Source organism: Orcinus orca, chromosome 2 (assembly GCF_937001465.1).
Source record: "Orcinus orca chromosome 2, mOrcOrc1.1, whole genome shotgun sequence".
NCBI lineage: Eukaryota > Metazoa > Chordata > Mammalia > Artiodactyla > Delphinidae > Orcinus > Orcinus orca.
This window is the reverse complement of record NC_064560.1, coordinates 113,168,606-113,192,133: the sequence shown is the minus strand read 5'-3', so window position 1 is coordinate 113,192,133 and position 23,528 is coordinate 113,168,606. Positions and strand designations below refer to the sequence as shown.

Genomic DNA, 23,528 nt, shown 5'->3' with positions numbered 1-23,528 from the left:
TGAGACATAGGCTATTCTTCCTAAGGATTTGTGGGATTTCTCCTACAGTGTGGCTTCATGAAGTTCTAAGTTTTAGTAGCTTCCAGAATAAGAAGACATACCCAAAGTCAAATAAATCCAGGCATTTAAAAATAACTCACATATAGTTCCTACCCTGCTCTCCCTCTTCCCACAAAAGAGCTGCCATTGTAGCTCAGTGTAGTATAATAAAGAAAGAAGAAAAAGAAAAACCTTGAATGATTTTACACAATCTCTGAGTTCACATGAAGGAAAGAAAGTACCAACAGAATGGACCTGACTCCTGGGACAGTGAGTTTGGCTTACCCCTCAAATCTAAAACTACCTTTCTCTCACCTTGACTGAATGATTTTTGCTAAAATAAATTTTGTTATAGTGTCCCAAATGTTACCAAAGACCTGAGTTAAAAAGCACATCTTTAAAAATTGTTATTTAATCATCAGGGTGAATCATCTTATTCTCCTCCTACCTAGCTGAGACAGTTTTGCTAAGAGGATAAGAATTCCGATTAGGGGGAGGGGGGAAGGCAGGTAGTTTTGGAGCATGGAGCATTTTGAGAGATATAAAAAGTCTGGGTAAGATGATAAACTGGCAGGTAGAAGAGGGAAGGAAAAGAAGACTGGAACTAACTTTTACTGAGAATTTACTCTGTGCCAGGTACCATGTTAGGAACTTATACATTATCATCCGTATTTTACAGTAAAAACCCATACTTAGATTAAATCATTCTTCCAAAGGTCATACAGCTAGTAAAAGTGCAGATCTCAGATGTGAACCAAAGACAATTTAACCACAAAACTCTAAAAGAGGTTAAGTACCAAAACAAATAGGATCAGCCCCTGACTGAGATAAGAAGAAATTCCCTTCTGACTAGTTTCTTAATTGGTCCAAAGGACCTATAAGCCAGGCTATATAACCCAGCTATGTTACAGATCAAATAATTTTTTATAGTTTGTGAGCATAAACAGATTCAGAATTACAGATAAATGTTTTCAAGTCCCAAATATTTTTGTCCCAAAATTTCAAAAATACTCCTACTCTCAGTTTAGAAATTGGTTTAATTTAACCCAAACACAAATGATTTGTGGATCATGAGCTATACTAGATTATCTGTTTCAGTTTTCATAACCATATTTAATCAGCTTGAATACGCAACAATTTGATTAATGATATCTTATACAGCACTTATTAGTGCCAGACCCATGGAGTTTAATATTTTCTGTTCCTGTCCCTACTTAATTCATGGTCTAGAAGGAGACATTGTTTCATAAAAATATCTATAAAAATGTGATAAATGCTATTAGGCATGTATAAAGTGTTATGAGAAAACAAAAAGAAAATTTAGGGTATGGTACTACTGTTATCTGACTCTCATTCACAGACACACACCTCCAGGATGCTGCCTTTGCATAAGAAAGTGTGGCAGGGAGCGGGATATGAACATATATATGTATTTCCTTATACTTTCAAAAGGAAATGCTGGAAGGACAGGCCAGAAACTAATTAAAATGATTGCTAATTAGGAGTGGGGCAGGAGGATGGGTTGGAGGGGACAGAATGAAAGCGAGGCTTCTCTGAGTAAATCTTTTCTTTTAAAAAATAATTTTTGACTTTTGTGACATGTTTTACAGATTTACAAAATAAATCAACAAAGAAAAAACCAACTCCTGTCCTACCACCCATGCCATTAAAACAAAGCAAATTCAACAACACAGTAATAAACCAGAAGTTTCTTAGGGGGGATTCCTTCTGCAGTGTTCTTTAAGACCTGAATTCCCAAGTCTTGGTAGTAGAGGTCATAAGAGGCACACTATCTAAATGTGTCCAATGTAAACAAACGTTTCCCTACAGAACTTAGAGAGATTACTCGTGAGGTGGTGGAATTTTACAGCACACAAGGGCAGCCACTGCTTTGGTTTATAGCTTTATTCAATTCTACATATCTTTGTTGTCTTTTTAATCCTCCCCACATCATAAGTTTTTCTTCCATTACTTCAAAGAGCAGGATAAGTGAAATAAGTCTTATCTAGATATATCCTTATAAGCTTTTGTAATACAAAGAAGAAAAAGAAGATCCCAAAAAGGCCCTGCTAGTGTGAGGATGTGATTCCCTCCCTAGCTCTGGAAAATACCTGTCTATATCTTAACAATTCTCTTCCTTTTATTTTTTAGATGACTTAAAAAATTTTAGATAAAATTCAAATAACAAAATTCACCACTTTAACAATTTTGAAGTGGACAAATTCAGTGGCTTTTAGTATACGCACAGGCTGTGCAACAATTACCACTATCTAATTCCAGAACACGCTCATCACCCCCAAAAAGAAACCCTGTACCCCTTAAGCAGTCACTCCCTTTTATTTTGTAAGTCTCTTTTTCTGAGATTCTTAATAATACAACTTTGGACCTCCCAGATTATTCTTTTATAGTTTTAAACTTTTTCTTCCTGTTTTTATTTTTTTGTTCTGTATTCTGGGAGACCTTTTTTTTTTTAACTATTTAAAAAAATTTATTGAAGTATAGTTGATTTACAATGTTGTGTTAATTTCTTCTGTAGAGCAAAGTGACTCAGTTATACATATTTATATGTTCTTTTTCATATTCTTTTCCATTATGGTTTGACAGGATATTGAACATAGTATAGAGTAGGACCTTGTTTATCCATCCTATATATAATAGTTTGCCTCTGCTAATCCCAAACTCCCATTCCATCCCTCCCCTACCCCTCCTCCCCCTTGGCAACCACAACTCTGTTCTCTATATCTGTAGGTGTGTTTTTGTTTCATGGATATGTTGATTTGTATCGTATTTTAGATTCCACATATAAGTGATATCATATGGTATTTGTCTTTCTGGGAGACTTTCTTCTTTTTAAAATAAATTTATTTATTTATTTATTTATGGCTGCGTTGGGTCTTTGTTGCTGTGGGTGGGCTTTCTCTAATTGCGTTGAGCAGGGGCTACTCTTCATTGTGGTGTGCGGGCTTCTTATTGCGGTGGCTTCTCTTGTTATGGAACACAGGCTCTAGGTGCATGGGCTTCAGTAGTTGTGGCTCATGGGCTCAGTAGTTGTGGCTCACGGGCTCTAGAGCACAGGCTCAGTAGTTGTGGCGTATGGGCTTAGTTGCTCCGTGGAACGTGGGATCTTCCTGGACCAGGGCTCGAACCCGTGTCCCCTGCTGGCAGGTGAATTCTTAACCACTGTGCCATCAGGGAAGTCCGAGACTTTCTTGATTATATTTTCTAGTCCTTCTATCGAAAAAAACTTTTAAAAAATTTTAGTGATATTTCAATTTCAAAGAGCTTTTTCTGTATGTTTCTTTTTCAAAACATTTTACTGTTTTATTATTCTGGGTATATTAATAAGATAATTGAAAACATTTTCTTCTGTTTCCTAAGTCACCTCTCTTTCCTGTACGACAAATTTTTGTTTGTCTGTTTGTTTTTTAACTTTCTTTCATGCTGCTGGTTTTTCCCATTTTCTGAAAGATCCTTGGGTGTCCGTTCACATTTAGGGTAATAGGATAGGGAAACTGTCCTTTGCAAAAGGGAAATGCTGGAAGGATAAGCCATAACTATTTAAAATGGTTACTAATAAGGGGTGTAGAGCAGGGAAGACTAAGACAAGTGTATTACTTTAGTGTGAGTATGTGGGGAACCAAACTAGAAGGCTGGAGAACCCTGAATTCTAGTATGAAAACGAATTATTTTGGAGCATCAACATTCACACTAAAAGCCTCAGCTTTCTCCAAACATTTGATTCAATTTCCTTCTGGAAGAACTATGTGGTGTTTACATGGGGGAAAATGCGGACCGCCTGAGTGGAGGTGGCGGTGGGAGGAAGGTAGGGACACAGTGGACTAGTGGGAGCAGTCTCTCATTTGCAGTCATTCAATTAGTCTTGTTTTCAGCCCCAATTCTCACTTCTGCCATCTCTGTCCCTGAGTCTTCTTTGGAGTTCTGTTGGGCTGGTCCAGTTCTACCCTAGCGTTCTCCAGGCTGTCGCTTCTTGGCTTGTTTCTTTCTTCAACCCACTCCCATCTACTTTCCAACTTCCAGAAATTTCTGAAAATGTCTTGTTGATTGGTGACTCAACCATTTGCTTCTCTGTGTTGATTTGGTACCTTTTATTTCAATGGACTCTCAAATGCTGACCTCTAGTCCACCATCTTGAAGTAGTACTTTTAAGGAAAGGGAAAAATTTGACTTTCTATAGAAATGTACGGAAATACAATAGGACCAGTCAGTTCTATTTTCTTTCATCTTTTCATAGTACTTGTTATCTATGACTATCTAGATAAACACTAAGTACTTCTCTGATATTTAATAGAATTTTCATGATTATGGGTTCTTAACTTATCATTTGTAGAACTTTCTATGTTCTGGTATTGCATGTTTCTGGGGGAGAATTCCACTGTTTTCATTAGAATTCCAAGGGGTCTATAACCTAAAATGAATGCACTCTCTCAAATAGTGTTAGAAGGTAAAAATCCCCATTCCACGATGCTAGTTTGAGTTTTGCTCTTAAATTGCAGGTGTTTAAATCACACAAAAATATTAAAGTTTAAGAATAATTTTGAAGTTTTTTAAAAACCCCAAGGCAATCAGTAAACAAATGGATGTATAATGTGTCAGCTAGAAGTGGGAGTTTTTTTTAGGAACACATCCAAATGCATTATGTGTTATTCAGTTGCTTAACAAATAACGGAAAGGCCTCACTCAGGGCTTTACTGCTCTTGTACAGCAGCTGAGGGTGCTGAGAAATGGGGATGCCAGATAAGTTCCCAAACTTACGACCTGGATAGCTACTTGGAATACAGCCATTCAGGTAAAATGTCAAGTTTTACACTAGAAGACCCAGCTACTAAATTATAGGAGACCTAGATGTTGAGTTAAGATTAGGCTAAAAAGTAACAAAGAAGGGGAGGAACTGAATGGAATATTAGCCAAGAGTGGCATTGTCTACACAAAATAAAACTACAAGATGTTAATTCTGGTTCTTTAAGACAGGTTTTGCTGAAGCTGCCTAAATCAATTTTTGGGTTCTAAGCAAAAAATTGGTCATATGGCACTTCATATACTAATTCAGGTAATTGTTTTATATGTATTTTGACAATAAGTAAAAATTAAAAAAAACACTAACATGGCAAGAAGAGTTGTGTGGATAACAATGTATGATTTTAATCTCTCTTAATTAAATATTAATATTTGTTCAAAATAGGAAAATATAAATATGTGTGCATTGTGAAAGAAAAAAAATTCAATGACACTTATTAAAACATGGTAAAGAAGACTTTAATACAGTTGGGGGGAAGCTATCAAGATTGGTATAGGGAAGCCTTGTTGAAAACAGGCCAGGGTGATGAGACATCACCTGGGAATAACCCATCAAATATTGAGAGTGGAGGTTCTGTTAAATTGGTTTGGCAGGGTTCTTCCTAAAACTAGATTTAATGAGGAAGTACAGAGATGGGCTTGGGAGACAGCTCAGGAGACTGACAAACGTTTGGTCAAGCAAAGAATCTTTGTTAGCATTTACAGTTAATGGCCACAATGAAGGTCAGCCATACAGTATGTTATACATATTATAGTAGTGCCTAAAACCTGGGTTATAAGTCGCTTTGGTTGGAATACCTTAAGAGAAAGAAAAGCTAATGCTCATTGATGAATTAAATCCATGTGGTTTTGCTTGGTTCGATAAACTGAAGGTAAACTTTTTTCTGTTAACACCTTCAGGACACAAGGAACAACATCTGAAGATTAATGTTTACCACACAATTTTTTTTTTTTTGGCCGCACTATGCGGCATGTGGGATGTGAGGTCTTAGTTCCCCAACGAGGGATCGAACTCATGACTCCTGCAATGGAAGTGTGGAGTCTTAACTGCTGGATTGCCAGGAAAGTCCCTGATTACCGTGTAATTTTATATGTGTAAACTATTTAGCTGACTGAACTGCATGTACCCTGGAAGATATATATCTGAATGAATCTTATTTGTCTATTTTCATTTGCTTTGTTCAAACAGACTATCATCAGAAAGATTTCAGTTAATCAAAGGTTATAGTTCATTGTGGTTTTACTATAAAATTTTATAAACCAAAGAAACGCCCAATTACCTACCTAAGCGATGAAATCCAAAGGTGAATCTTTTGGTTGGTGATTTTGAAGACAGCCACAAAGCAAGCAGGGTCAGTATGATGGCACTTAGGTCAGTTAACATATGAAGTGCATCTGTCATGATTGCTAGGCTATTTGCAATGTATCCACCTTAGAGTAAGGGTGACAGGAAAGAAGGAATAAGTTAATTAAAATAATAAACATAAGCAATCAAACCAAAAATATGCAGCAAAAAATATCCTACAAAACATAAACTTCTAACTAAAGTTAACTAACTACTTATCCTATTGCAATTAAGTCAAGGTATCCTGAAATTTTATGCAAAACATTAACTATGCATATTTTTCTAATGGTGAAGATGTCCATTTCCAGGAACAGATTCTCTGAGGAGCAAATGACCTTAAAAAATTTAAGAGCCATTAAATGGGGGCTGACACAAAGAGAAGTTTTGTGTGTTTAGCAATACAGTTTTTACTCAACCTACTAATTCTACTATTAGACAGTGAAATTAATAACCACCATATCTAAATATTACAATAAAGCTGAATAAAAGGTAGGTATTCACTTGTTTGGGAGGGTTTGAACATAAACTGAAGAAATTTCACAAAATGTTCATTAGTTCAAAACAAAAGATAAAAATTAACTGATTCTCTTCGGTATAAACAGCAATGTCTCCTAATAGAGGGATAAAAGATGGTATTTAGAATACAATTTTTATATTAGTTTTCCAGTATTATGTATTATTATACATAATAATAATGTGTATATTTCATATATGTGGGTGTGTATATGTATTTTATATATGTGTGTATATATATATACACATAATAATATATATATATGTGTACATATATACATATATATGTACTTATTTATGACCATTATGGTCAACCAATTTTCCTAGCACCATAGAATAAGTTTTTATAATATAATACAGGGTATTCAAACTTTTATGTATATCAGAATCACCTGGAAGTTTTGTTAAACTATAGACTTCTTGACCCCACTCCCAGAATTTCTAATTCAGTAGGTCTAGATGGGGCCTGAGAATTTACATTTCTAACATGTTCCCAGGTGATGCTGATGCTTCTGGTCTTGTAACCACACTGAGAAATACTGTTATAATGTATAGCAGAACTTCATGATCAGGATGTTGTGACACATAAGTGTGCTGAGATGTTGATTCCCCTATTCCTGGGATGTGTATGCAGAGTCAAGAGCAGCAGGAGAACTGGGGCTGGTGATCTTGTAGTCACATCCATTTACTCCAGCCAGTGTGCTCTATAGAAATATCATTTTTTATGTATTCCCTTACATGAAAAAGCTGGAATCACTGACAGAAAATACAGCTTGGCAGTTAATAACATGGGGCTTTGAAATCTCAGAGACTGAGCAAGTTACTTACCATTTTTGAGGTTCAGTTTACTCATCTATAAAATAAGGATAATACCCTAAAGCCACACTGTGCAATAAAACTGAGATGATGGAAATGTTCTATCTGCGCTGGCCAATGGAGCAGCAACTAGTCACAGGTGGCTTTTGAGAATTTGAAATACGGCTAGTGCAACTAAGGAATTGAATTTATTTAATTTTTGTTAACCTAAAGAGCCACATGTGATGATCACCAGCAAAAACAGCAGAGTAAGGACCTATGAAAATCATCTCCTCCATAAAAGCCATAAGAACGTGGGCAAAAATTGTCCAAATCAGCATTCTGAAAACTATGGAAATTAAACAAAGGCTGATACAGGTAGCATTTATTCAAGGAAAAAGGCTGAATCTTGGTAAGAAGCTCACTAGCTCTGTGGCACTTTAACTTGCCTTACACCCAATCTCCCCCTCTTCAGTTCTATGGTAGCCTTGAAAACTAACAAGCAGCAACCACAGTGAAAACCTCAGCCTGGCAGCCACTGCAAGGAATAGGATGGCGTTAGAGCTCCTTAAAAGCTCCATTGCGGGCTTCCCTGGTGGTGCAGTGGTTGAGAGTCTGCCTGCCGATGCAGGGGACATGGGTTCGTGCCCTGGTCCGGGAAGATCCCACATGCCGCGGAGCGGCTGGGCCCGTGAGCCATGGCCACTGAGCCTGCACGTCCAGAGCCTGTGCTCCGCAACGGGAGAGGCCACATGAGAGGCCCGCGTACAGCAAAAAAAAAAAAAAAAAAAAAAAAAAAAAAAGCTCCATTGCCAGGAAATTGTCATTATTTGACCTGTCTGGTGGTTCCCTGGGAGACTATACTTGCAAGGCTCTTTTTATTTGACTTGACTTGGAGCTTGGCCCTGGTGCAAACCTCGGTCAGTGTTTGTCAAAAACTATCAGAGGCAATTGTTTAACACAGCAGCTGCCTGAAGCAATAATAAGTGTGTATCATGTGTTCTGAAATTTTACAATGATGTACCTGGTGTGGGATTATTTTCATCCAATTTGGGCTTTTATTGACTCTTTTTTTAAAAATTTATTTATTTTATTTATTTTTTGGCTGCATTGGGTCTGCGTTGCTGCACGCGGGCTTTCTCTAGATGCAGAGTGGGGGCTACGCTTCGTTGTAGTGCACAGGCTTCTCATTGAGGTGGCTTCTCTTGATGCAGAGCACAGGCTCTAGTGTGCGGGCTTCAGTTGTGGTGAACAGGCTCAGTAGTTGTGGCTTGTGGGCTCTAGAGCACAGGCTCAAGAGTTGTGGTGCACGGGTTTAGTTGCTCTGTGGCATGTGGGATCTTCCCAGACCAGGGCTCAAACCTGTGTCCCTGGCATTGGCAGGTGGATTCTTAACCACTGTGCCACCAGGGAAGCCCTATTGACTCTTTCTATCTGGAATTGTATACCCTTCAGTTCTGGGGAAATTTCTTTTTCCTTTTTTTTGGAAAGGATTCTCCTTTTTTTTTTTTGCGGTAAGGATTCTCCTTTTTTTTAAAAAAATACTTGGTTGCGCTAGGTCTTAGTTGCGGCAGGCGGCCTCCTTAGTTGCGGTATGTGGGCTTCTTAGTTGTGGCATGCGAACTCTTAGTTGCAACATGCATGTGGGATCTAGTTCCCTGACCAGGGATCAAACCTGGGGCCCTGCATTGGGACCGTGGAGTCTTAACCACTGTGCCACCAGGGAAGTCCCTGGGGAAATTTCTTAAACTGTGTTGTTGATAACTTCTTTCCTTCTGCTTTCTCTATTCCCCAGACTCCTATTATTTGGAATTTGAACTAATATACTAATTTTCTTGCCTTTTTTCTCCCATTATCTTCTCTTTTTGCTATATTCTGTGAGAGGTGACCTTAATTCACCTTCTAATTTGTTTGGAGTTAAAATTTTAAATGTTTGTATTAGGGCTTCCCTGGTGGCTCAGTGGTTGAGAGTCCACCTGCCAATGCAGGGGACACGGGTTCGTGCCCCAGTCCGGGAAGATCCCACATGCCGCAGAGCGGCTGGGCCCGTGAGCCATGGCCGCTGAGCCTGCGCGTCCGGAGCCTGTGCTCCACAACGGGAGAGACCACAACAGTGAGAGGCCCGCATACTGCAAAAAAAAAAAAAAAAAAAAGTTTGTATTATTCAAAAGCTCTATTTTCTACTCTGAATTTCTTTTAAAAAGTAGCCTATTCTAGTTTCATGGATTCATGATCTTATTTTATCTCTGTGGATACTTATTGTATTGTTATACTATTATATCTGACTGGCTCTTAAACAGGTTTTAATGAACTTTCCTTATTTTAGCCTTCCTCTTTAACCACACTTATAGGGGTACCTGGTACAACCAATTCTGGGCCTGCTTAGGATTCTCTAGTGTAGTTCTCAAGTGTAGTCCTCAGGGTCAGCAGTATCAGCATATCCTGGGAACTTGTTAGAAAATCCTCAGGCCCTACCCTACCCCAGACCTACTTAATTAGAAACTCTGGTCCAGCAATTTGTTTTTTAATAAGTTGTCTAGGTGTTTCTGATGCATTAGTGTAAACTAGATTGGTTCTTGGCTTTCCCCACTGCTTGTTTAGGAGTTGGCTTTCTTGGGTCAAGTCAGTTACCTCTTTTACCTGATTCCTTTCTAGTTTGTGTTGCTAGAGTCTCCTCTCAGGTTTTCCCCACCTGTGTGGATATATATATATATATATATATATATATATATATATTCTATATATATATGTGTATATGTATGTGTGTGTGTATATGTGTGTGTGTGTGTGTCTGTGTATTTTAAATCCTTTTATTGTAGTTTAAGAGAGTACAACTAGATGCATGAGTTCATTTGCCATCTTTACCTGGAAGTCTATTTGCATTCATTCTTTAAGTTTTTTCATTCCCAATAAAATGCAGCTGTTAAAACAATCAATAACTGTTACTAAATCCAGAGGATATTTTAGTTCTCATCTTATCAGGCCTCTCAGCAGCTTATTCCATTTTGAAATACTCTTTTCTTCAGTTCTGGGATACCCATTTGCCTTCTGCCTGACTTCTAAAGTTGTAGTTCCTCAAAACTGGGGCTCTCTAGATAATTTTTTCTATTGCTATGGCATTACATACTGTTTCTCTCTCTGCCTTGACCTCCCTTCTGAATGACAGACTTATATGTAACAGCTCACTAGACATCTTTGTCTATTTCACATACATATGATACCTAACATGCCTAAAACAACCCTTGAGCCCATGCTTAAATCCTGCTCTGTATTTTCTCCCTGGTTCATAACTGACATACATTCCCATATGCTCAGCTGCTTAGGTAAGAAATTTCAGAATCATTCCTGATACTGCTCTCCCATCAACTCTCACATTCAAACCATTAGCCATTTTGCCATTGTTACCTCTAGAATGTTTCTCAATCAGTACATTTTTCTCCATCCACTCCAGTTCAAGCCATAATCATTTCTTGTCTGGACCTCTGCAAAAGTATACTTGCTTCCACTCCTGTACCCTCCAATCCACTCTCCATATGAGTCAGAGTAATCTTTTAAAAAGATAAATCCCATCAGGTCAATCTCCACTCCAAAGCAGTCACTGGCTCCCCGTTGTACTTAGAATGAAAGACTAAACTCATTTAATATGGTCTCTCAGGACCTCCCTGGTCTGGTCCCCCTGTCTCTTTCCCTCTTACTTACTACATTCTGGCCAAACTGGTCTTCTTTTTAGATCCTCTTAAAGAATTGAAGGTTTTAGGAGTTTTGAACTTGCTGTTCTCTTTGGTCGAAAACATCTTCCTCCATTCCCTTTGCTCAAATTACTCCTAATATTCTTTTTTTTGGTTTAACTGTATGTGGCTCATACATAAACCATGTCCTGCTGGACATGTCTAAACTATGTCTTATAGTATCTTGTTCTTTTTCTTCACAGTACTTAAGGCCATTTGAATTTTAAATTTATTTGTGTGTTTATTAATACCTGTGTCCTCCACTACAGGAAGATATAATGTCCTCCAAACATTAGATTAAGTGTTTTAGATAGTAGGGAGCATAAGTTTTGTTCTCCATTGTATATAGCAAGTACTTAAAAAATACTTGCTGAATGGAAAGAATTGATCTTGCCTAAGGTCTCAGAGCAAATCCAAGATTCAAAATCAAGTTTCCCCTTTCAGATCTTTAAAATACTTCATTGTAAAATTACTCCATACTTCTTACATAAGATGCTTTATTTCTAAGTGCTTTCGACACACTTTAATAAATGCTCTACTGTATACAATTCTATGTAACATTCTGAATAATATTGTTAATGTCTATTCTAAGTACTAGCCTCTCTACAGTGTTTAACAAAAGATTTTCATATTTGAAAATAAAGTTAGTATTTGAAAGGAAATACTTATTGTAGCTTTCACAAAACATCATTTACCAAGTAAGAGATTTAAATAATGCTAAGTCAGGACAATTATATCTTAGTAATTTTTATAGGTGTAAACTCTAATTTTAAGGGGGAAATTGTGATTAATGTGATTTTAACTTCAAATATTAACTTCAAGAATCACTAAGTCTGAATGACTCAATATTCTAACTGGGAATTTGGGCAAGTCATTGACTCTTTTTTTAAAAAAAATAGATTTATTTATTTATTTTTGGCTGCATTGGGTCTTCGTTGCTGCACGCAGGCTTTCTCTAGTTGTGGCGAGCGGGCTTCTCATTGCGGTGGCTTCTCTTGCTGCGGAGCACAGGCCCTAGGTGTAGGGGCTTCAGTAGTTGTGGCTCACGGGCTCTAGAGCGCAGGCTCAGTAGTCGTGGCGCACGGGCTTAGCTGCTCCGCAGCATGTGGGATCTTCCCGGACCAGGGCTTGAACCCACGTTCCCTGCATTGTCAGGCGGATTCCCAACCACTGACCAACCGGAAAGCCCCAAGTCGTTGACTCTTAATCTGCTGACCATGCCTTATCTGATCTGTTTCACTTCTGTCTTTAATTTCTTCATAGCTTAAACATTTATAATTCTCTAACAGCAATTATTAATTAATTAAACAAAATTTTATTGAGTGTTTACTCTGTGCTAGTCATTGTGCTAGGTGCTGGTAATTCAGCTTATATTTCAATGGACACTGATATTAAACAAGTGAATATACAAACAAGATAATCTCAGGTGCTGAGGGCTTTTAAAGCTGGGGAAGGAACAGGGGAGAAGAGAGGTTGACTTTAGGCAGTTGGAAAGGTCTCTAAGAGGTATCTTTTGTGATGAGACACGAATGACAAGAAGGCAGCCAAGAGAAGATTTGGGAAAAGGCAGTCCATATAAAGCAGTGCTTTTCAAATTGCAGGCTGTGACCCACTTGTAGACCATGAAATTAATTAAGTGGGCTGGGACCATAATTGAAAAAACAGTAGAACACAGCACATGAAGTAAAATTTTTGTTTTAGTTATTCATATATTTATACAAATGTATATGTGTGTGTACATACATACATACGTATGCATGCATGCCTACACGGGTCACAATGTTAAGTGTATTTCTTACTATAGTGAACTCAAAAAAGTTTGAAAGCCAGAGGTAGAGAGACCACTCAGTCTGAAGGTCTTATGGGCAGGAAAACAGCTTTGTGAGTCATAGGGAGAAAGAAGGCCAGCATGGCTGAAGTGAGCACTGGCGAGAAGTGGTATGAAAAGAGGTAGGAAATGTATATAATTTTCCTGCACATAACCTCCAGCCAGCATCTTAAATCTGGACTGCCACCTTTGTTCTTGTCATGGTTCATCATTAAGAGAACACAGGAGGGAATTCCCTGGCGGTCCAGTGGTTAGGACTCCGCATTTTCACTGCTGAGGGGCAGGGTTCAGTCCCTGATCCGGGAACTAGGATCCCAGAAGCCACACGGTGTGGCCAAAAGAAAAAAAAAAAAAGAACACAGGAGAATAATCTCCCTGCTTTAACATCACTTTATCAATTGTCACTAAAAGAAGTTAGCAGTTACACTAATGTGACTCTGAAATTAATATCTAAACTGAGCATGTATTTTATAGTAAGACTGCATTACTTGAATAATTAAAAATGAAAAATAAAACCAAGTTCTATAAAACCCAGGGGAGCCTTCTGGCCTTCAGATCCTCCTTATAATGAAAAATGGTGAGGTCAGTTAGCATTATTTAGCTTTGCAAATTTCTTGAATATAAACACAAAAGGAAATAGTAAGAGACCACTTAATTCAAATGTAGAGGGAAAAAAATCAAGACAACGGGACTGTAGATGTAGCTTTTCAATTACCCACTTAAGTGTCCTCATAATTTATTAATATTTAACCTCTGGGTCCTCTGATCTCTTAAAAAAGAAAAAGGTGGAGCAGGTGTTCAGTAAGGTCCTTTCATACTGTAAAATTTTATGATTCTAAATAATTGTAGAATCATTTACTATTTAAAAGGTTGCAAAAATTAACCTGGTGTTTTATCAGATTTTTTGTTTAAAGAGGAAGTTACAGGATATATAATGAAGATAATGTCCTTAACTTTACAGTAGATGACACAGTGTTTGGAGAATCAGAAGAAAAGGTCAGAGTTATCTTTGGAAGTTTGTTGTACCTAGGTTGATCTGCACTTTGGAACCGTGAGGCCTTTTCACATCAGTATATTGATAAATAACAAGCTTCCTAAAAAGAAAGTTTAAACGCCAAGTTATGTGTAACTACAACTTGACAAAGACTCTCCAGGCAAGGTAAATGGAAAGTGAGTTGGCAACACAACTCACCTACAAGTTCTCCAATCATGAAAAGCAAGTAAAGAACGGCAGCAATGGTCAATCTGGTTTTCACCTTTCTCTGCGTCAGCAACTCTCTCTGTTTGCTGCAGTTGTCACAGGGGTCCACCTTCAAACTCAGCTGACTGTTGCTCAAAGGTAAGTCCTGGTCCAGCAAGGAATCATCGTCGGCCTGGAGGGCCGGGTGCGCCCCGTTAACAGGCCTTTCCGGGGTTTCAGAACCATCGTCGGCCACCACAACTCGAAGTTTGTTAAATCGAGAAAGCCCCTCATCCCCCACCTCGTCCGAGAAGTCAAAGGCGCTGGTGTCATTTAAAAACAGCGGCGCATCGTCCTTCCTCAGCAGAGATTTGAGGCGCTTCCACACGCCGGATCCGGCCATGGCAGAGGCTGTGCGGCCGCGGCGCCGAACGGCTCGGTGCAGGCGGACGGCCGGCGGCTCCTACTTCACCCGAGTGCCAGTTCCCGATGGCACTGCCGCGCGTCCCTCCCCATCCTGTAGAAAACGAAACTCATTATAAATTAAAAGCGCCCCAACAAAGCCCACAAGTTCCGAAGCCCGGGGCAGCGGGGGAGCCGGGGCTCCGAAAGGGGGGAGCGCTCTACCTGGGGCGCCGCCGCGGTGCCGCAGCTCATCTCTCCGCCCCCGGCCGGCTCGGCGGGGCCGGCACGCACAGCTCGGCCCGGGGCTGCGAGGCAGCGGGGCCGTCCTCGCGCCTGCGGCGCCCACGACTCCAGGCCGGCTCCCCGGGTCTGGTCTGACAGGTTCGAGGTCGGGCGCCCGCGGCCGCCGCCCCTCCCCGCCCTGCGCGAGGCCGCGCGCGTGCGCCGGAGCAGCCGCGGGCGAGGCGCGCGAGGGAGGAGTCGGCACGAGGACACGCAGGCCCTGCGCGCTGAGCAGGGGCGCCCGCGAAGGACGGGACAGGGGCGCCCCTCGTTCCGCTCCTGGATGCGGATCCCGCGGGCCCGCCTCTGCCCGGGGGACACTCACAGGCGAAGCCCCAGTCTCCCGCGCGGCCCTTCCACTTCCCGAGGCTGAGAGGTATGAGCGGATGGAGCTGGAGTCCGCGGGTTAAGTGGGTAGATTCGAGCGGTCCCGCCCACCCGGGGCTGGGCGTTGCTGCCGGGAGTTCGCTCCACCGAAGGAGGGCCTAGAGAATCCTGGGCTGGGATTTGGGTTTCTGATGCTCGACAGAAAACGAATTTAGCGTTTGCTTTTAAGTGGGTTGCTGAGCCGCTTTTGTCTCCTCGAATTGCTGCCTCTCTGGCAAATTGGCAGAATTTGCTGCGCAGTGAGGTCAGCTTGGAGAGGGCAAGGCTTGTGGTCGTCAGCAGTTCTGTGTCCTGCGTTATATTTACTGTTTTTTTCAGCAAATGTGTGTTGTCCTCTGTGTGCTCACCGCCAGGTTCCTTTTGCCTCCAAGGTATTTACAGTATGGACTAAACCCCAGCACAGAAAATCTAGTAGAGGTGTCTGTACTGGCCGTTGGTTTTGTTTAACAACAAGATTTAAAAAGAATTAAGTTTTTAGTAGTAGCTTCTAATTTAGATCTACATTTTAAGGACAAAATGAAGTGACAATAAGCCCTGCCTCCCGCTTCTCCAGCGATTCCCTGGATGGGTTTTAGGGGATTCGGAGGCCTTAAAATTTTGTGGGTATATGTATTTTCTTGAGTAAGTCCCTTAGCTTTCATCATATTCTCAAATGGGCACTCAAGATTTAAAACAACAACACTGTTAGAAGAACTCATAGATCAAGCCTCTAGCTTCTACTTGGAGTTGAATTACAGTGCAAACTCCCATTTATCCAATGTTTAGAAATGTATTCTGACAACAGTCTACATGAATTACCAAATTTCAAGTTACAAAAAATACAATAGAAAGTCATATGAAACATCATTTTCCTCTGAAGATCCCGATGATACTTTAGAATCTTGCACGTCTCTGGTGCAAGAGCAGCAACTGTTTTTGGAATCCAGGGCAGTCCATCACTTTTGAATGCCCACAGTATTCCTGCAGAGCTGCAGCCATGGGGGTCAGGTCTAGGGAACTGGGGGTCAGAGATCCCCTAGTTCCCTAGACCCAGAATACTCAATAACCAGGGGACCCAGGTCATTATCGACAGAAGGGAGAAAGTTTCCTGAAGGTTGCTTTCTTAATTCCAAATATCTTAATCCACCCAGATTGGGAGTAGTTTCTTTGTTGTTTTTACTTTTAGTTTGTTACATTGCCTGACATTCTACTACTGAGAGATACAAATGAATAGAGCAAGTATTTCAGGAATGTGATCACTCTTTAGTATACATTTTGCAAATGAGATTCCATTTAAGGAATGGGGATAGATGTTTTTATTTTTTATTTTATTTTATTTTAATTTTAATTTTTTTTTTGGGATAGATGTTTTTAAAGCAAGATGAGGCAAGAGCATGGATTTTGGGGGGTATTTACAGTAAACTTTGTTGGGAAGGGCTGAAGCTCTGCACCCCAGTTTATTTTTACTATTTTGTGTACTGAGTACCTAGAGAGAGTAATGGGAGGACAACAAAAACTATAGGGTATTTTAAGGTATGTCCACAAATTCTGTGACATACTTCTCATCAATAGGTAGAGCTTAATTCCCCTTCCCACTGAGTGTGGGCTGCTCTTAATGTATAACTTGTGTCTCATTATGAACAGAATATGGGTGAAGTGACAGTGTGTGGCTTATAAGACTAGGTCATAAAAGGCATTGCAGCTACCTTCTTGTTCTCACTCTTGGATCACTTGTACCTAGGGAAGCCAGAGCTATCATGTCATGAGGAACTCAAGCAGCCCTGTGGAAAGGCTCAGATGATGAGGAACTGAGGCCTCCTGCCAACAGCCATATGAGTGAGCCATATTGGAAGTGGATCCTGCAGCCCCAGTAAAGCCTTCAGGTGACTGTAGCTTGGGTGATGCTGACTGAAACCTCATGAGAGATCCTGAGCAGAATCACCCAGATAAGCCACTCTCAGATGACCCACAGAGACTATGAGATGGTAAATGTTTATTGTTTTAATATGGTAAGTTTTGGAGTAGTTCGTTACACAACAATAGATGACTAATATAGTCTATATCAACTTTCCTCTGTACCAGGAAAGATACCTTTCTTAGTCTTTTATCACACATGGGCTCTTGTTCCTAGGCCTGCCTTGAGCTAGTGGCATGGTTTCTATCATTGAACTTTAAAATGGGCTAAATAAATAGACTTCTGTGAATAGTCTTGGAATGTAACCACCATTTTCAAACTTATGTCTATGTATTCAGTTTATAACAGTAGACAAACCAACTTTTGAAACAACCCATTTATAAGCTGAGTACTGCCTGCAATTCTGCTAGCTCTTGTTCAGTACGCCATTCTTTTATAAGAGACTTAATACTTCTTTTTAGTATGAAGAGCATTTCTGCATGGGCAAATGGAAAAAGTTGTCAATGATTTAGGCTATCTCTTAACCAGGTAACCCATAATACACAGATTGTTTAGTTAACAGCAGAGGCCTGTCATTTTAACTGCAGGACGCATATCTTGGGGCAGTTAACTGGAATAGATGCAAAATACCCTATATCAAAACCTGTTTTCTGGCCTAGATATCTCTTAGAACAAATGACAATGCTGAAAATAATACTACAGCTAACGTTTACTTAAGGCTTGTTTATGTGCCAGGCACTATGCAGGGGACCTGATTTACCTGAGCTCATTTAATCCTTACAACATCACTATGAAGAAGGTATTGATTCAAAGCATGGGTCTTGGAGTCAGACTGCTTGTGTTAGAATCCTGGCTTTACATCTTAGGGTCCTATAATTTCTGGCAAACTATTTAACCTCTTCGTGCTTCAATTTTCTTACCTATGAAGTGGGGATGATGATGGTACCTGCTTCACAGGGCCGTGATGAGGGTTAATGGATGTAAAGCATGTAAAACTTAGCATACCTAGTTCCTAGCACATAGGAAGTGCTCAATCAATGCCAGCTATTACTATTTTTTTAAGTAGGTGGAGACATGGAACCTCAGGGAGATTAAGTAACTTGGCCACAGTCGTGAAGCTAGCAAACAGAGCAGGAACTCAGTTCCCGGTCAGTTTGGTTTCAGAGCTCAAGCTCTTAACCATCACTCCACACTGTCCCTCTCGGTTTCTTTCTGCATAAAAATGGAATGATCTGCAAAAAAGCATCTAGACTTCTTGCGGTATGTTAGGAGAGATCCCTGTTTCATATATGAAAGATTTGCCAGCACCTGGAGACCTCTGCATTGTCCGGTGAAATCCCTCTTGGGAATGGAGGGGGAGAAAAGTGAAAAGTTTTTTTAAAACTGAAATGTGGAAAAGGTGCTTCATCCACTTAGTCGACAGGTTCCAATGCTGCATATTCCCCATCATGAGAACTCCTTTCTCCATTGGAGTATGTGGCGATAGGAGGTTCCCATAGGATGTTTTTGGAATGTGTTCCCTTATCTTTTTCAGGAGGGGATGAAAGCTGTTGGGTGGGCATGAACAAGGGTTAGTGATGTGATACACCACTACGGTGAACGGTGAACGTAATCATTTCTTCTTTCTGTGGGTTACTCTAGTAACAGAGAGGCTGGAGATTCAGTTTAACCCCTCCTCCAAGGAAGAAGAAGAAATACCAGAAATAGATTGCCTGAGGACAGGCAGTTGCCTTCTTGGACGGGGAGGAGATAAATGAGAAGATCTCTGGCCCTTGAGACCATCTACCCTGTCACCAACCTGTGAGCCAAAACCTAACAACACCACGCTTAGTCAAGTTCATTGTTTTCATATCTTTGTTTTTGTCTTTGCTTATTGCTTAAATTAAACATTCCTATGGATTTCTCTATCCATGTCTGGCTGAAATGAGAGGGAATAACGAGGTCCCAGCTGGGACGGTAATTTGAGAACTACGCACGCCAGTCTTGGAATCTGGAGGTGGTGGCTGGGCTGAGGGAGCTTGAAGGTGAGGGTGGAACTTGTAGAACCTGGTTCAGCTTCTAATTTTGCCATCCATTCACTATGATCTCTAGCAGTGTACTATTGCTGAGCTTATTTTCTTGTGTGTTAACAGTGGAAAATAATAGTTGTCCTACCTATTTCATAGGGACACTGTAAGAATGCAATGAGATTCTGTATGTGAAAGCGTCCCCTTACCTACTTCACTAGTGAGAACTATTAAAGACCATGCCGTCTGAACCAAATTGCAAAGCAAGGGTACAGACAAATGCTGTCATGAAATATCTTCCACTTGTGCCTGTCCCTTCTAAGGACTGCTACACTCCATCCTTGGTTTATTAATAACATGTTTTGGCTCACTTAGACGTCTAGGTCACCACCACATACGCTTCACTGTTAAAATTCCTTTATTTCTCTCCTAGGCTCTGTTTGTGTCCATGGCACCTAACATCGTGCTCAGAGCAGGAACCCTGTAACTACATGTGGATTAATGAAAATATTCTGTTTATAGAGAGCTCATCCATGACTTTAAATTCCCCTCTAACAAACATTTCTATTTCTTTAAGCTGGTGTGTAAAGTCATTTGTACGAAATTCTTATTGGTGAGGTCAATGTGTCTCATAATGATTAGAGATTATTGATACACTAGTAGTCAGTTTGTGTTTATACTAGACTTATTTCAAAGAACATTATAACGTTTATGAATTAAGCTGGGACAGAGAAGCAACTGCAGACAAAGTGACTCTTTTGTGGCCTCTGACAACTGGTAGCTTTAAACAATGAAGGCCATTGTATAAGAACTCCCTCCCGGGGTTATTGTGAGGATTAATTAGATTAAAATCTACAAAATGCTTTGACTTTTTCCCAGAATTCTTTTATAAATAAAGATGGCTTTAATTTTTTTTAAAGTATCTTTATATTGGTCCTCCTAGAATCAAATGAAACAAGTTCACCTACTGTTTAACTCTCTGTATTCCCTGAAGCAAAAAGCCAGACTAAGCCAACCTAAATTACCTTTAATGGTTTTAAGTGGGCTACCAGTGCACACATGACTGAGCAGAATTTAGTACGCTAATCACAAAGATCTTGGTGTATGATTTACATGACACAATAATGCCTTGTAATCACTATGCTACATGGTCATTAGATATTAGTTATTGTAATTATTACAGCTGTTTTATACTGAGCAACAAAGTTTTACTCTCCTCTTTGTTATTTATATTTTAATAACTCACATTCTGCTCGTTTACAAATAGGGTTTCAGGCAGCCTTCCCTTTAGTAGTTCCTCCCTATCTTCAAACATTGCAAATGTTGAAAATTTTCCCTGATACCGGGTACTGTTCGATCCTCATTGTTTGCACAGAAACACATACAGACACCAGATAAAAGACAGGAGTCCTAGATCCAATTCTCCAACAGTTGAGGTTCCTTGGGAACCCCTTTACCTCAGTTTCTTGGTCTCCTTTGTCCCCAGTGACCCACCTGGCCCATGCAGTCCCTTTCCCTGACCCAGAAGGAGCCACTCTGCACATTCTGGTTGACGGGCTGGAGGCAGCAGATTCTCTGGAATAGGCCCACATGAGGTCTGGGGAACAGTAGGACAAGAGGCCTGTTGGGGGGCTTCCCTGGTGGTCCAGTGGTTAAAACTCCGAGCTCCCAATGCAGGGGGCACGTGTTCCATCCCTGGTCGGGGAACTAAGATCCCACGTGCCACATGGCGAGGCCAAAAAAAAAAAAAAAGGCCTGTTGGGTAGACCAAACTGCGCCTCAATGGCATATTATTTATTTTGAATTAAATTTATGCCCAACAGAAGAAGGGACACTCTGAATCTTCTGTCTTCCTGAAAGCAGAAAATAAATCTCTCATGTGAAAGGTGCACTCCCTGTGTCTGGAGATAGGACACCTTTATCGCCAAAGGTAGGGAATTTGGGCTGAGAAGACTATACAAACAAATCTTACTACTTCTTTAGCTTACTACCCTAAGCCCAAACTCTGTCTTGATTCTTCACTAATTGGGCACCCAGAACCTAAGTGTCTTTGTCCTGTCAATTCCTTACAAATTTGTTTGTCTAAAAAGTATAAAAGCTGCCTGCTTTGGCTACTTCTTAGGTCTCATTTCTATGGGTCCTCCATGGGCGTGAATTAAAATTTGTTCCTTTTTCTCTGTTAATTTTATTATTAGCCCAACCACACGAATTCAAGAAGAATAGAGAGGGAAATTTCCCCCTCCCCAATAGACCCATTGTAAATGAGGAACCCGTCTGGCAGGTGCCCAACTGTCCTGGTTTGCTTGGGACAGGGGGGATTCCCCGGGCATGGGCTTTCGGTTTACCAGGATGAGTTTACCTCTCAGCGAGAACAGATTCCGGAACCCTGAATATTTAGATTCCTGAATGCTGGCTGTGTCTTTGCTGGGCCGGGAGAGTATCTTACTTGAGAAAGACACCTTATTCCTTTTGGGCCCGCAGCACACTGGGCTGGGTGTTCTCAGGGAACTCTGTGGATGTGACTCCTGTTACATTGAAATGGAAGAGATCAGAGGTGTCCAAGAGAGAGGCCAGCCACACCAGGTAGTGCCTCCAGTGACCCTGTTAGAGCCTCCAAGGTCCCAGGTCAGTTCGGTAAGCTTTGCAGCTGTGGAAACTACCCCTAAGGATCAGGCTGAAGAAATCGGTGTACGCCCTACTGCTCAGAGAGACTGAGGAAATTACCGTGTGGCTGATGACTTAATTATCCTGAAGGATACACCTCTCCTGTTGCCCTGGATGCTCCCTTCACAGGACCAGTGATATGGAAAATCAGGTTACCTTAGAGCTAGAGCAAAGGTGACAGGGGGTTTATGTGATATTATTTCCAGGCCTCTTGGGCTCTCCTGGCCTCTTAAATGCTCCTGTTTTCCCGCTGGGCTGTTCTTCCTCATCCTCGGTGGCCGGCTAACTCCTGTTCAGCCTTCAAACCCTGTAGGTTTTGCCCAGTTTCCTCCTTCTTTCCCTCTTTTCTCTCCCTCCCTCCCTCCCTCCCTCCTTCTCTTCTTCCTTTTCTTCTTTCCTCTTATTCAATAAATATTATTTGAGTGCTTATCATACGCCAGTAATTAAACTATAAAGTATTGAACAAGACAAAGTCTAGCTGATAACCCATTCCGCAGTAGTCCTGTATACACACCACGCATTGTAAATCTTTATCACTAATTTTTCCCGAGATTACATGCAGACTGTTGCTATCTATATCTAAATGTAACAGTTAAGTGAAAGTGCAAAATAATATAGCCTTTCTTCTCAGTTGAATTTTAGTTTAGTTTTACTGAAATCACTCCCCGGGCCCCCATCCAGGGAAGTCGTCAGATAACCAACTCCATCCATTGTGTACTGATTTTTATAGTATGGGGCAGGAAATTCACACAATATTACTCTAGCTGCCTTCAGTCCTTGCCATTGTGCTTAGTTCTGAGTTGTGACCTCACAGCTCAGAGCCCTGTCTTCATTTTATAAATAGTTTGGGTATTTTTATCCCAAAGTACATTACTTTGCACTTGTTCCTACTAAAGCTCATTTGTCATTTGTCTGAACACATGCTCATATTTATAGGCGCTTCTGACTAGCCCAAGGACTGGAAAACTTATTCTGTAAAGGGCCAGATAATAAATAAGTTTAACTTTGCAGCAGTACCCCAGTGTCGGTGGCACAGCTCTGCCGCTGTGTCGTGAAAGCAGCCATGGAGGATAGTAAACGAATGAGCAGGGCTGTGTTCCCATAAAACTTTATTTATGGACACCGAAATGTGAATTTCCTATGATTTTCATGCGTCACAAAGTACTAGTCTTCTTTTGATTTTTCCCAACCATTTAAAAACCATTCTTAGCTTGTGGGCTGCACAGAAATAGATGCTGGCTCGATTTGGCTCTTGGACTGTAGTTTGCTGACCCTGATCTAGACCAATCGCTAGCTAGAAGTGTTGTTAGGGATTTTACTGCATACTCCGTCCACCTGATCACATACACGTTATCAGTGAGCCCCTTCCTAACACATGTGCTGGAGGATTCAGGCTGTTCACTTGGGTCCATCAATCCCTGCTTCCCAACATTCTATTAAGGCAGCCTAACTGTCCTCATATAGGTGGGGTGCAGCTGGGGTCCCAGAACCCACCAGAGTGCTCTGCTTGTGGCTGCCCAAGCCTCCCAGTGACTCTTGTGAAAATGCATTGAACTTTTCAGCATGGAAATCTGACTGTGTCTCCACCGTTGTCTCACCCCCAGCTGAGTCACTCTATAAATGGAATCCGCACTGAACCTGCGTTGT

General features: G+C 40.7%; 2 protein-coding genes across 6 annotated transcripts in view; one reads left to right on the top strand and one right to left on the bottom strand.

Moving 5' to 3' along the window:
• SLC30A4 (solute carrier family 30 member 4) overlaps positions 1-15,009 on the bottom strand; it is a 32,297-nt gene extending 17,288 nt beyond the window's left edge. For 2 of the 4 annotated variants that reach the window (XM_033408421.2, XM_004281270.4), the window contains exons 1-3: positions 14,871-15,009; positions 14,256-14,760; positions 6,139-6,285 (exon numbers count right to left, since the gene is read on the bottom strand). In XM_033408421.2, coding sequence (XP_033264312.1) covers positions 6,139-6,285; positions 14,256-14,646 — 538 coding nt within the window. In that variant the 5' untranslated portion in view covers positions 14,647-14,760; positions 14,871-15,009. Of the gene's footprint in view, positions 1-2,758; positions 4,229-6,138; positions 6,286-14,255; positions 14,761-14,870 lie in introns of those variants that run through there. The other 2 variants (XM_033408424.2, XM_033408423.2) reach the window with 2 other exon arrangements.
• Positions 15,010-15,143: 134 nt separating this feature from the next.
• The window catches only part of BLOC1S6 (biogenesis of lysosomal organelles complex 1 subunit 6), a 53,999-nt gene continuing 45,614 nt past the window's right edge, over positions 15,144-23,528 (top strand). Inside the window, exons 1-3 of one of the 2 annotated variants that reach the window (XM_049706088.1) lie at positions 15,144-15,340; positions 17,038-17,305; positions 18,853-19,011. The gene's annotated coding sequence lies outside the window, so the exon portion shown is untranslated. The remainder of the gene's footprint in view (positions 15,341-17,037; positions 17,306-18,852; positions 19,012-23,528) is intronic. The other variant, XM_033408425.2, reaches the window with a different exon arrangement.